This window comes from Ailuropoda melanoleuca, chromosome 5, assembly GCF_002007445.2.
Source record: "Ailuropoda melanoleuca isolate Jingjing chromosome 5, ASM200744v2, whole genome shotgun sequence".
NCBI classification, from domain to species: Eukaryota; Metazoa; Chordata; class Mammalia; order Carnivora; family Ursidae; genus Ailuropoda; species Ailuropoda melanoleuca.
Window position 1 is genome coordinate 51,315,120 of NC_048222.1, and position 14,690 is coordinate 51,329,809.

Consider the following 14,690-nt stretch of genomic DNA (forward strand, 5'->3'; position numbering starts at 1 on the left):
CTAGTTCTTATGTTCCATAGATGAGAGAAATCATATGATAATTGTCTTTCTCTGCTTGACTTATTTCCCTTAGCATTATCTCCTCCAGTGCTGTCCATGTTGCAGCAAATGTTGAGAATTCATTCTTTCTGATAGCTGAGTAATATTCCATTGTATATATGGACCACATCTTCTTAATCCAGTCATCTGTTGAAGGGCATCTCGGATCCTTCCACGATTTAGCTATTGTGGATAATGCTGCTATGAACATTGGGGTGCATATGGCCCTTCTCTTCACTATGTCTGTATCTTCGGGGTAAACACCCAGTAGTGCAATGGCTGTCATAGGGTAGCTCAATTTTTAACTTTTTAAGGGACCTCCACACTGTTTTCCAGAGTGGCTGCACCAACCTGCATTGCCGCCAACAATGTAGGAGGGATCCCCTTTCTCCACATCCTCTCCAGTAATTGCTGTTTCCTGCCTTGTTGATTTTTTGCCATTCTAACTGGCATAAGGTGGTATCTTAGTCCCACCGCCTTTTTAAAACTGGTTAGAGTTCTACTTATTCTTTAAAATCTGGCAAATTATAGGCTCCGTGAAATTTTCTGTAACTGTAGTTGGATTAAATTTTTTCCTTCCTCTTAACTGCTATTATGTTTTGTACCACCCATAGGATTTTTAGCACATACCACCCTGAGTTGTAGAAGTTATTTATGTATGTGTCTTTTTCTTAGTGAGATTGTTTGAGAATTGATTAATTTACTTTTTATAGAAGTAATTCAGTCTTTGTAGAAAAATTAGGAAGGAAGAAATAAAAGGAAAAATCACCAATAATCACATTTTCCGGAGTCTCCAAAATAAACAAATACTATTAAACATCATTCCTGGTAATACTTACACAGCACTTCTAAATGCTTTAACGTATTAATTTGTGGTTCTCAAGTATGAGCGTGCATCTGAATCACCCAGGGATCTTGTTAAAACACAGATTTTGGGCTCCAAATCCAGCATTCCTGACTCAGTAGATCTGGGGTGGGACCTGAAAATTTGCATTTCTAACAAGTTCCCTGGTGGTGGTAAGACCCATGGACCTCACCTGGAGAATCCCTGAATTAACTCACTTAATCCACACCTTAACTCTTTGAAGTAAGTACCATCGGTTATTACCACTTATGGATGGGAAAACGACTTCCTCAGGGTCACACAGCTAGTAAACGGCAGAGCCGGGGTTCAACCTTGGACACAGTCCTGAGTTTGTGCTCGTAATCATGACACTGGACATATGGGGGGTTAAGAGAGCATAGAGCCACTCTGGAGACCAAAAAGGTTTCACGGTAGGGGTAGCTGAGATGCAAGTCTTTTAAAAGAAGGGTGGGGATTTCTGGAAGGAAGGTTGTGGTTGGGTATTCAAGCACGTGGGGACAGCCTGTGTGCCAGCCTGGGGGAAAGAAAGCACATGGCAGTTACTGGAAACACACGCAGTTTGGTTTTGCCTATATAGGCCTTGTTCCCTGGTTGTCCCTTGAGGGCAAAGGTCAGGGCCCTGAAATTCTGCACCAAGTATCTGGCCTATGTTAATGATCAGTGAGTGCTTGCTGACTAGATTTTCTCCTGATAAGATAAAATGAACCTGACTTTGTAATGAGGAACTAAAATGTCAACACTTTTCTGGTTAACCATGCTAAAAAAATAAATTAGGACATGCCAACTTTGAGGTATGTCTTACTGTGAAAGTTTGGGCTGCTTTAATTTCATTATGGGGTGTGATGAATAAGACATAAAGCTGTATCTTACTGCTTTGGGAGATGATTTAGCTTAGTGAAGCTCTTTTTGCTTAATTTAGTTGCTTTTTTAAAGTATGTGTTTACAGGGTTTCAGATGAAAAGAAATAAAAGCTGTGGAATAAGAATTGTCTTCCGCTTCCCCTTGATTCTGGTGACAGAGTCAGTTCCTATTTATTCTGGGTTTTCTCACTTAATCTTAAATCTTGCTTATTTGAATTGAATTGATTCTGCCTCAGGATCATAGAAAAATGTGAAAACATGTCAGGTAGAAACAATCTGGTTTGTAGGAAGACAGTTCTTTTAAAAATATTGCTGTGAGGAGACACTATACGAAAAACAGAGCTTTAAGATGAGCAATAAGCGGTAAAAATTCTCCAAGCTTTTTTCAAAGGGCCTTCGATAGAAGGATAGTCACAGGTGTGTGCACACATGGTCGCTCACATGCACACGTGCACTTTTGGAGGGTTAGTGAATTCTCCCATTCCTCTCTGATATAAGTAAGATGGGATATGTGCTTAAGGATAAGTCTTACATCTCTGTCCCTTCCATTCAGTTTTGCATACTAGGTTATTGATGCTTCAAAAGCATTGTATCATTTCCTTAGGTCCTGATATCCACTTACAGTTTTCAGAGCACTTTTGCATATATTCTCCATTGATCACACACATATTATTTACCTATAATAATTTTTCTTATAGGCCAGCTACAAATGCATGCATATTGTGAAAACCCAGATATAGTGTTATGTGGAAATAAGAGCGATCTGGAAGACCAGAGAGTCGTAAAAGAGGAGGAAGCAAGAGGACTTGCAGAGAAATATGGGTGAGTATTTTTGTGGAGAAATCCAGAGAAAACATTCCCAATTCAAATGTTAGCACATGAATGGATAACAGAAAATGCAAAAGCTAAAAGATGAAACAACACACTCAGATGTAGGCCTTGGGAGGTATAAATACCTACTTTACATGTTCATATTATGTGGTAGTGGGAACCCTAGGAAAAACATGGGGTGAGGGCCATGCTTCAGTCCCATTTTCTCAATCTCTTGGTGTTTAAAGAAAGACACCTCTGAGGGCAAATGCCCTAACTATATAAGGCTGCTTTCCCAGGATGCAAGTAGGAGATGCATGGGGTAGGAAAATTCTCTCTACTCAGTGAGAAAATTTCAAAGCCAGTTCATGTGCTGCTGTTGAGAGCCCCAGCATACAAGAAGGCCTATCGGCTTTGAAATTTCTATGCTGGGAGAGGAGCGTGAGTGTGAAGATTCCCTTGGTTTAGTTTGTGTTTTTGTGGTGGAGAATCATCTAAATACTGTTCCTTGAACTCTGGGAACAGGATCACGGTAGCATTAACTGGACATGAAAAAAGGAGTTAGCCTGCTGCTTATTAAAAATGTCAAGGGCACCTCTACAAAGGAATTTGTGCTTTACTTTCTTTCTGCCTCTAATACGAGAACTCAAATGTGTATATATTAGTTACCCTTAATATAAGTGGGAGGCAGCAAGTGGAGTTGAGAAGGAAGGGGAGGTGGAGAGAGAGGTGGTATGTAGGGAATGTTACCCAGCTACTGGCTCTGGTTTTTAGGCAGAATCCAAGGAAGCCAGAGGAGGGCCTTTCTCTTTTTATTGTGTGGCAACTGCTTTGTTCTTCCTTGGGCTGATGGAGGACCAGAGCACACTCAAGGATAGCTTTCACATTGGGAAGGCAGTAGAAGGATTAGGTTGGCCGGGTGGGGAGACGTCAGAGTCCGGAGAGTTTAGAATACCAGGTAAGGAGAGTTGCTGAAATCCTTTGAACGTGGAGGGATGCAAGGACTATCTCAAGATCCATCTGGGGGTGGTTGGTGGGGTGAAGTGAAGGGAGGAAATACTAGAGACAGGGAAATTGTGGTGATCTGTTAGATGGGTAGGGGCTGTATTTGTGGAAAAGAAAAGGGAGTAAATCAGAGAAAATAGGTAGGGTGGGGGCAGAACAGGATTTTAAATCTTTTTCAATTCTAGGGGTAGGGCAAGGCAGCATGGGGTTGGGGAGTGTATCTATTCCCATCAGCTCTATTGGCTTACTCGGGCGCATATTTGCAATAGGATGTGGAGATTTTCACTCTAGGGTAGATGGTGCTTAACCATGTTAGAAGCACCTAAGGAGCTTTTAACAAATGCTTGTGTCTGGGCCTCACCTCTGAGCTTCTGAGGTCATTGGTCTGGAATGGTTTATCAGGCAAGATTCAGTGGAAGAAACATATTTACATATAAAGGGATTTGTTATAGGTATTTGACCCTACGCACTGTGGGAGCTGCTTAAGCAGTCTCTAAGGTGTTAATTTTGGCACTGAAACTTGAAGTCCACAGGTCAGGCAGTCATAAAGGGAAGGTGGGTTTAAGGTGGAGAGAGCAAACACCAGCAAACACCCGCTAGGACTCATAATGACAGAATGAGACCTGCGTCAGTGCTTGTTGCCTCTGACCTGGATGGTGTGGGTATCCTAGAGAAGCCAGGGAACTTTATCACAGAGCTAAGCACACGCACCTGCCCAAGGAGTTAGAGAAACCGAAGGAGGATCACAGGAACAGGTCTGGTTGCTGGTTTATACCAACCAGAAGAGCCAGCAGGTAAGCAGTGGTGTATGACAGCTACTGAATGGCTGCTGCTTCACTTCCACTCCCCAAACTCCCCCAAATCTCTCCTGTGATCCACCCTAACCAGAAAGGAAATTCTGGGAAATGTTGTTCAACCTAACCAAGTTGATATGTTACAAAACCACCACAGGTGGGGGCCTGGACATTGGTGTCTTTTAGAAGCTCTCCACATGATTGTCATGTTAGAAGTTTCTGGGGAGCTTTTAGCAAATACTTGGACCTGGGCCTCTCTTCTGAGCTTCTGACAGAATTGGCCTGGAGTAGTGATTCTGAGGTGGAGGCTGGCAAAGCCCCACAGGCCGTTCTGACATGCTCTTCTACTCTGGAGAGGCACTCGGGTAATGTAGTAGGAAGGAAAGAAGGAGGCCAGATACCACAGAGAATACTGAAGTGTCGAAACTGGGAGCTGTGTTGCAAGGGGGCAAGGAGGAAGTAAGTGATGAAGCAATGGAAACCGTGGATCTAGATCATGCTTTTGAGAAGTATGGTAGTGAGGCCGAAAGAAATAGGGCATCTAGGGGAGTTAGCTAGATCCAACAAGTATGTTCTCAAGTACTGGAGGGGAGCCAGGATGGACTTCTTCCCCCACTCGGTTTCTTCAGCCTTTTGTTTGTTTCTTCTGTTCTGGTTCTCAGGATTGCACTTCCTGCCTGGTGTCAGAGAGCCCAACAGTGCCTTCTGTCTGTAGGCAGAGTCTGGGGAGCCAGGGATTGTCTTTAATCTGTGCCCAGCTCACAAGGTCTGGGGAGTACTTCATAAGAGGGGCTCAACCTCAGGTTTCTGAATTAAGTTAAAATGAGAGAAGGGATTAGCAGATCAGATAATGGAATCTATTGGAAAAGAAAGGAAAGAGATAGAAACAATTTCCTTAGGAATTAGGAAGCATAAAATATTGTTCTCAGGGCACCTGGGTGGCTCTGTTGGTTAAGTGTCCGACTCTAGGTTTCAGCTCAGGTCATGATACCAGGGTCGTGAAATCAAGCCCCGAGTCAGGCTCCTTGCTCGGCATGGAGCCTGCTTAAGATTCTCTCTCTCCCTATCCCTCCCCAACCATGCACATACACTTGCTTTCTCTCTCTCAAATAAATAAGTCTTTAAAATATATAGTTCTGTACGCTGTTTGGCAATTTCAGAAGCAAAAAGAAACAGTTTAGTGCATACACATTTCACAAATTTGACATATAAATTTAATGATTATTTTCACAGAATTTTGTAAATTTTTAATCATAATATTTTCACTGACTGCACATGTATGTTGTTCAGTTCATTTCCACGCTAATCGCGGTAAAATAGAGTATGGTTTATGGCACATCTTTCTATCATTTGTATGTTGTCTGATAAATTTGCATTTTTTGTTACTATTGTGCAGCCTCTTCTCCCCAGTACCTAAAAATGAATCATTGGTTCATAAGTGCTTCTTTTAAATATACATGCACTTGGAGAGTGAAAGACTATGTCTCAGAGAAACTTTGCAAACCTAATAAAGAGCATGTTACAGACAAATACGGAAAATAAATCTGTGAGGACAAGTAAATCTGATAATAAGACTTTCATGCAGCAGCCAAAATGGAAAGGGTGAATTGAATGTATGATAAAGAGTGTCAGAAATTTTATGTTTATTAGACTAAGAATCCATTTACTTCTAGTTCCCTGTAATTTTTAGGTTTTTCTAGAACAAGGGCAAAATAATGCTTTCTAGTATGTTGTATTGAATAATATTGTCAATGAAATCAGAGAAAGGAGCAAAACAGAAGTTTGTCCAAACTTGTCCTCCTACCAGTCAAAATGAGAATGGGCTACACTATTGCCGAAACACTTTAGAAAAAGCTACCAAGTCAAATATGTTCAAAGAGCAAACAGAACCAGCCTTGACAACATTGTCTTTGAGGTGATACTGTTGGATCTCAAACCTTAATGTGTATCAAAATCACCTGAACTCTGGCTCCCAAGGAATTTCTCATTCAGTAGGTCTGGGGTGGAACCCAGAAATTTGTTCCTAACTGATTCCCAGATGTTTCTCCTGCAGGTGGTTGAAGATAACACTTTGAGAACCAAGTTACTACAGGTGTGCACGCTGGCAGATACTTTCCTTGACAGTAGAGTTGATAAATCATTATGCACAGGATATGAGGCAGTTGTCTACTGTGCCATGCATGGGATGAGGGAAATGTGCTTAATGACTCATCACTGGAAAATCCATGTTTGAGGAGGGAGGATGTTTTTTCTCTCTCAAAATTGATTAAATCAGCTGTGATATAGACTGGGAAGGGACACTGGGATTGGTAGTGAGGGAGTACCAGCCATAAGTGGGCAGGCAGAGGACTTGGTGAGTAAAAATGGCTGCATCTAAATGTGCTCCCCCTCTCCTTTTTTCACACAGGATAGTTGGTGGTCATTATAAGCCTTTTGTTTTTGATTCTGAGTTGAAGGAAATACAGGAAATTGTGAATACGATGAAAGCGTGATAATCGAGTGTGTACAGATTTCATGTGCTATACAAAGGAATGGGTAGAACATTTTTTTAAAATTGAGAAGTAATTGATATATGACATTGTATTAGTTTTAGGTGTACAATGTAATGATTGGGTATGTGTCTATATTGCAAAATGATCACAATAAGTTTGGTTAAACATCCGTCACCATGTACAGTTATAATTTTTTTTAAAGATTTACTCTTTTATTTGACACAGAGAAAGAAAAATAAAGAATGAGCACAAGCAGGGGGAGCTGCAGAAGGAGAGGGAGAAGCAGGCTTCCCGCTGAGCAGGGAATCCGATGTGGGGCTTGATCCCAGGACTCTGGGATTATCACCGAGCTAAGGCAGATGCCTAACCAACTGAGCCACCCAGGCACGCCAATTTTTTTTCTTCTGATGAGAATTTTTAAGATCTACTTTCTTAAGGGCAGCAAATTTAAGATGACTTTTACCCCACTGAAGCATGCTGGCTATTGATGAGGAAAGTGCTCAAGCGTTTCTGGATTAAAGAATGTGTTAAAAACATTTACTTACGACATTAATAATATGAGTACAGACCATTTCTGGGTTTCAAGTGGCTTAGCTCAGCAGAATGCTCAGTGTCCTATCTAGTGTGAACTAGCTGAAATGTGGCATGAATAGCTTGATCTTGAAAATTTGGTTCTTTGCATACTTCATGACATCCTTCATTCAAGAAATAATAATGTATCATTGGGCAGGCATGTTTTAAAACACACATAAGCTAAAACTAAACATATGAGACTGATTTTCAGAACCCCACACAACTCAACAGAGGATCTCGATTTTATTTGGCACAGTCTCCTAGGTTGAAACAGTCCAGACACTAGCCCCTTCTTGTAAGTGCTTGTTCATTTAGCATTCAACAGACTATGAAAAGTAGTGAGACTCGTTTCTTAATTTAGTGAAAACATTTTCCACGATATTTGGATCCACATGTGAGCCAAAGATCTAGAACCATTTGACAGAACTATCAAATACACTTGCTTTCATTCCTGACACCTCTAACTGTAATCTAGGATCTTCTAGTTTTGTGGAAATAAATAATAAAGAAATCAGCTTGATGGGGATTCTGACCTGTTGCATGAGCAGGATATAGATATCCTCGTGAAAAACTTCAAATGATAATGGTACCCCCTGCCCCCATCATTGATTTGGAATAGTTTGCCATTTTGCTCATTTTATTTACTTTAAAATCTGTTATTAACCTATTTAGTTTTAAAAAATGTACCAGAATTGGTGTTCTGCATGTATTCCAAACAGCTGTTGCATGGTCATTTTTAGATTGATACCACAATTAGCTGCACAGGATTTTTTCAAAGGTTTGGGGATATTGCCCCAAGTAATGCTACGTTAGCACCACCATGTGGAGAGAAGGAACAGTATCACTCTCTTTAGGTTTAAAAAGGGGGAGAGTTGTTCCTCTTGAATGTAAGCTAACTTTACTAAATTTTTGCATAGAAAGTTTTAGGAAAAGCAGAATATTAGAGAAGGAAAAAACCCATTACATTAGGATTTATTGAGCACTACTGGATGCTAGGCTTGTGCTAAGTCCTTAGCGCGTATTATCTCATTTCCTCCTTGCCATGACCCCATGAACCACTGTTACCCTCTTTACAGGTATGCAGAAGTGTTCGGATAATGTAGCCCAAATGCCTTCTAAAAGATTAAGATTGTTAACCAGACTCCCAGTTACATGACCAGGAGGTTCACAGATGGCGGGAAAATATCTTTTGAAGGAGAGAAGGTTGTTAACTTGAATTTGGAGTTCTAAATCTAAACTACATCTTATTAAAAGATATACAATATTAACACGAGTGACTTAAAAATCTATAACTTAATTCCTATACTCTGAAGTTCTATCAATTAAAAACTTGCTTAAGTTAGTAAATATATTAGACAATAGCTTATAGGTCTGCTGGAGGCACCAGTCGTTTATACCTTAGTATTAATCAGTGACGTGAGATCCATTTCTCTCTGCATTTGGTGAAAATCACTTGGGGCAATGAGGAATCCAATGAGGATGCACGGTAGGTATATTCTTTGGAGCACGAAGCACTTCAGCAAGGACAGGTCTAAGTGAGCCATCCTTGACCTAGGAAAGGAAACATGGTCCCAGGTACTAGAATTTAGGGCAGTACTGTAGGTCAGCTACCTTATGGATTAAATCAATAGTTTGTAAGCTAGTCTGGGAATTTAATGTTTTTAATGTTGCTCAGGTCTCTTGGGGCTATGACCGTCCATGACTCAGTGATATTGTTTCTATGGGATGATGTGTCCTGAGTGTTAAACAACAAAATTACAAGCAAACTTTTGTAACCTAACCTATTCTGTGTTGGAAATAGGAAACATTTATCAGTGACACAATGTCAAAAATAACACATTTTCTATGTGTTAGATTCTGAGATAAACACTTTAAATGTTAACTTATTTAATTCTTAGAAGAAGGTGCTGATAACTATTTAGTTTTATGGATAAAGCAACTGAGGCACAGAGTTTAACGGGTTGCCAGGGTTATAGAGTTGGTAAGAAGTCGTACTAGGATTTGAATCCAGGCAGCCTGGCTTCAGAGGTTATGTCTCTTAACCATTGTCTAAGATGTTTATAACTTCTATGCATGGATTTTTATGGTTTTAAAAAGTATTTTCAACTATGATTTCTCATTTATGCCTCAAAAAACTGAGGCAATTTTCAGGAGCTGAGAGGGAAAAACTATGGAAAGTAGAAATAGCTTAATGGAGATTCAGTTGAGGAATTCAGTGAAGCTCAGGATTTGAATCAAAAGCTCTTTATAATGGACTTTGAGGGGATTTAAAAAATTAGATGTGCATTACTGTGATGAGAAAGTTCTTCTGTTCAACGGCTTTTCTTTCTTCCCCTTCCCTTCCCATTCCTTCTTCCCTTCTTTCCTCCCTCCTCTCTTCCTCTTCCTCCTCCTCCTTTCTCTCTCTCTCTTTGTATTTCCAATTTCAGCTTATTATTCTTGGGGAGAGGGATGAGTTTTTCAGTTGCTTTTCCATGAAACAATGTATTTCTGAATGGTGATAGAATGATTAATCCTTCTTTTTAAGTATGAGAAATGTTCTGCAGACATTAAATGATTCTTCATGGTGTAGTTGAGAAAGAGTAGGATGAAGGAAATGTAAGTATTGAATTTTGAGAATTCTCAATTTAAAAGTATTCCTGTAACAATGGCAGTACCACATACCGTTACGGTGATTTAGCTTAATAACATCATAAGTATTTGATAGATAAATGTTGAATCCCCACAAAGCATGCCCTCTTAATACTTGGTAATCAAATACTGCAGGTGACCAGGGAAATGGGAAAGAGGCATTATCTTCATTTTGTGGATAAGACAGCAGGTAAAGATGGTATTAAGAAGATTGACAACAACTGAAGACGTAGCCAGGCAGGAGGTTTAAAAACATGAAGACCATGTATTTTGCTCAGCATACCATTCTCTGATTAAGATATCTTAGAGTCAGTATGAGGGGTCTGAACACAGGCATGGTGGAATCAGGGGAGCAATCATGTCTTGCACTCACAGGTGGGTGGATAAATGCTCAAATGAATTAGGAGTTCCTCAGCCAGTTTTTAAGAGCTGTCCTAAAGCAGGAGAGAATTGCAGAGGTCCATTTGCAAGGCCTATCAGCTCCTACAGGATGTGTGCAAATAATAAGACGGCATCATGAAGAATCATAACGGAGAAATAGCCTTCCATTCCTATACATGCTCCCCGTCATGTGCTTCTTAGTGGCATGAGATGCAAAGCAATTGTGGAAAGATCGGTAAAAGTACTAGGAAGTTAAAAAAAAAATCTATAAAAGCTCTCGTTGTGGAAGCTGCTCTTAGCCAAGAAATAATAAAAGAGTAACTGACATTGTAATCAGTCACTGATGTAGTGTTAACATGCTAGGAGAACACAGGAAAACAAATGTTCTCCAAGAGAAGTAATAGTGGTGGAGGATTTTAAAGGCCCTATAAATGTAAGGAACACTTTACTGAATTCAATTTCAGGACCCCCTGAGGTTCTCAAACAACTTTCTTTTGCAGTTCTTATATCTCAGAGCATTTTGGTCAGATTTCTTACTAAATGGTAGAAATAAACTCAATTATTTTGAGAAAATAAAGTTTTATCACTGTTTTCATGGCTTTATTAAGAAGCAGGAAGAATGTGGAAGTTGATTAATCCTCTTGCAAAGACTAACCCACTGCAAGAAGACCGACCTCAAAATTATGTGAAAAGCAGCCTTATGGTTTTGAAACTGTTTTGTGAGTTATTAAACAATTAAACATATACCAAGGTCCTTGGATAACAAAAGACTGATGTCCTTGGGAAACTCTGAGATGCTGTAGATTTCGGAATGTTTTCAAGTTTATGACATGTGGCAAAACCTTTGACAAACACAGCCAATGAGCTTGCATTCCTCTCTAACGTCATTCCCTCTCTCCCCCAAGTGCAGCAAGCGAAAGGGATTTGTTTTGGAAATCCTCACACAAAGTAAGTTAGTTTGGAACCAGTAGAGTTTCTGGTTAAATTGGTTATGCTGGAATCAAGCAGCTGTGGATTCAAATCCTAGCACTGCTACTTTCTATCTTTATGAGATTGGGCAAATTGCTTCATCTTTCTGAGCCTCAGTTTAATCATCTGAAATGGGAATGAAAATTTCCAGAGGTTTTTCTCTATTAAGAATTCAGTGTTAATTATTTTATTGTCTTTTTTACTTTTTAATGTACCCTGTGGTAGTGTTTTTTTTTTTTTAAAGATGTTATTTATTCATGAAAGAGAGAACAAGCATAAGCAGGAGGAGGGGCAGAGGAAGGGGGGAGCAGGCTGCTTGACAAGCAGGGAGCCCAATGCCGGGCTGGATCTCAGGATCCTGGGATCACGACCTGAGCTGAAGGCAGATGCTTAACCGACTGAGCCACCCAGGTTCCCCTGTGGTAAAGTGTTTTTGTTGTCTTACATATTTATACTCATTTTTGAAGTTGAATTATGAAGGGCAAAGGTCACTGTCTTTTCCCTCCATATGTTGCTACCTGAGTTGTCTCTGTCTTGCAGAATCCCCTACTTTGAAACTAGCGCTGCCAATGGGACAAACATAAGCGAAGCAATCGAGATGCTCCTGGACCTGATAATGAAGCGAATGGAACGGTGTGTAGACAAATCCTGGATTCCTGAAGGAGTGGTCCGATCCAATGGTCATACCTCCACAGATCACTTGAATGAAGAAAAGGAGAAGGGGATCTGTGGCTGTTGAAGAGTCCAGTGAGCTACACAGTAACTCAAGTGGCCCGTGTCTGTGATCTTTTCTATGGATGATACGTGGCTCAGAGAGAGATGAACAGGCATTGTGTACAAACTGCTTCTACCGTCCCACTTAGACCTATCTGGTTTTAAAATTTCTTTGCTGCAGCTTTGTAAATATTTAAGATTCAGCCCGCGAGTTATGAGAAATATTTCACATAGCCAAAAGTGCCTTATAAAACCTTAGCCCATGGCAGCAGATGTTTCAGGATTGAGGGTTTTGTAGTCACAGAAGAGTGCATGTATGATGTAGAATGACTGAGGATACCACCACCTGCCTTAACTTACATCAGTCCAGAGTCTAACACTCAGAATCTTAGATACAATTGTAAAACTATCAATCTTTAATCCAAATTAAAAAACCCTACTTGTACTGTGGGTAACCTTGTAAAATGCCATCTAAACCACTTGAATGTTAAATAAGAATATACATAAACATCAGTTCAATGTCCTTGAGTATTAATTTATATAAACAATCTCTTTAAAATGAATATAGCATAACTTAATGGTTTTATCTATAGACTCTGGATAAAGTGGGTTGACCAATTGTAGACTCACTGTGACTCTTGTGGTAGGAAGGGGATTGGGGATGAGGTTAAGGGTGTCTTAATGTAGTATGAACAGCTGAAGTGGGGCTTCTAGCTCCCTGCTATATTCCCACTGCTCTGAAGGATTGATTGAAGGATCAGGGAATTAGATTTTTATGGCTTTATTTCACTGTAATCTGTGCATTTATACTTGGCCTACATGCTGGCCACATTTGAACATAGCTGGTGCTTATGCTGAAGTTATTTGTGATAAGTAAGCATTTAGCTTCTTTTTTTCATATTTATAATGTTGGTCTGGCATCCTCAGACTGCGGTTTTAATTAGCTTGTGAACTGCTAATCTTTTGTCTTCACCATCACGCTTTATATTATTGATATTTGCAACTTGTTTCATTTTTACATTGGTGGAATTGAAGAAATTAGATTTTAATTACATAAAATGTTTGCTATGTGGTAGAAGAAAAATGTTTGTATTTAAGCAGTTACATTTATACTATAGCTCAATATAGGAAAAATGAAGACTTAAATAGCCTATATTTTTTATTGAGATCACAGGCATTTATTGTACTTGCTGGGTCTTGCCAAGGTCATGGATTCCTCTGCCTTGCCTTAGTGTCTTTATATCAAATTAAAGGTAGTTTTAAAATATGCTTATGGCAGGTGTTTATAAAGGTCATAGGGAAACATTCTTATTTATTAAAGCAGTTTAAGTAAGATTAAAATTTCCAAAGAGCTTAATGGCTATTTAGGAAGAATTACCATTCATGGTAATTTAAACAAAGAATAAAAATAAATATATTTTGTGGTGGCATATGATTGGAAGAACTGTAATTAGAAAAATACAGCTATGATGGAAGTAATTACTTTTACATGGTAATTTTCAAATAGCTTTTTATCGAGTATCCTATTTCTTTGCCACATCTTTCCTACAACTACCTTAAAAAACTTAGCTGTGATTAGTGAGATCTTACATGTTTCTATCCTTGAAATGAAGACTTCTTTTAAATACTAAGGAAGTCATTGAGTCCTGTGCATTTGAATTGTGTATTCCAGTAAGGAAAAAATCCAGACATTACAAGGGCAGGGTCCTAATCACAAGCAGTGCCTTCTAAAGTTGCCGTAGATGTCAGTGGAGCAAATCATAATTTTATAGCTACGTATTAGGCAGCATTTTTTATGGTCTATTATGTAGTTAAAAAGAAGACAATATTTGTATGTTTCACTTTTTTCAAGAACCAAATGAGCAATTAGCTGCATATCCCATTGGCTTTAAGCATAATACACAATTAAACATATACATGATATAATGCACATGAAAGAACCATCTTTAATTATTGAAATAAATAACCTGTATTCTCTTTGGAAGACTTTGTTTGAATTTGGTATCAAAGTATCATTTTTTGTGCATCAATGTATTCTTCTATTTATAAGACTGTGTAAAAGTGAAGTGTATCCTCAGTGAATTTTGTGCCAATTAAGCTTATAATTAAAAAGTGGTCTAGTCTGCCAAGTTTGTATGTGAATATAACTTCATTATACCTCTCCTTCTGAGGTGTTCTTGGGGTTCTGCTCAGCATGGAGTCTGCTTGAGATTCTGCCTCTCCCTCTGCCCCTCCCACTTGTGCTGTCTCTCTCTCAAATGAATAAAATAAATAAATCTTTAAAAAAAAAGATAAAAATCCCATGACAAATGGGACTCAGGCAGCTTTCTTCAAAATTGTGTCGCTACTACACAGAAAAGGGCTGCTACCCAGCAGGTTATTGGTGGACTGCACAGAGGACTTTGGTCGCAGCAGGGTCAACTGAATGAGTTTTCAGATAGGAGTCACTGTTCATGTTCAAAGAGGAGTAGAATTTAAAAATTAAAAGCTTCAAAAATGTTTAGACAGGCTCACATTATGTTTATGGTTTATGTGAGAAATTAGGAAATCTGAAAAG

General features: G+C 39.2%; 1 protein-coding gene across 3 annotated transcripts in view; it reads left to right on the forward strand.

Moving 5' to 3' along the window:
* RAB27A (RAB27A, member RAS oncogene family) overlaps positions 1–14,262 on the forward strand; it is a 70,886-nt gene extending 56,624 nt beyond the window's left edge. For all 3 annotated transcript variants that reach the window (XM_011229561.3, XM_019803465.2, XM_011229562.3), the window contains exons 5-6: positions 2,463–2,586; positions 11,960–14,262. In XM_011229561.3, the coding sequence (XP_011227863.1) occupies positions 2,463–2,586; positions 11,960–12,158 (323 nt within the window). In that variant the 3' untranslated portion in view covers positions 12,159–14,262. The remainder of the gene's footprint in view (positions 1–2,462; positions 2,587–11,959) is intronic.
* The last annotated feature ends 428 nt before the right edge of the window (positions 14,263–14,690 follow it).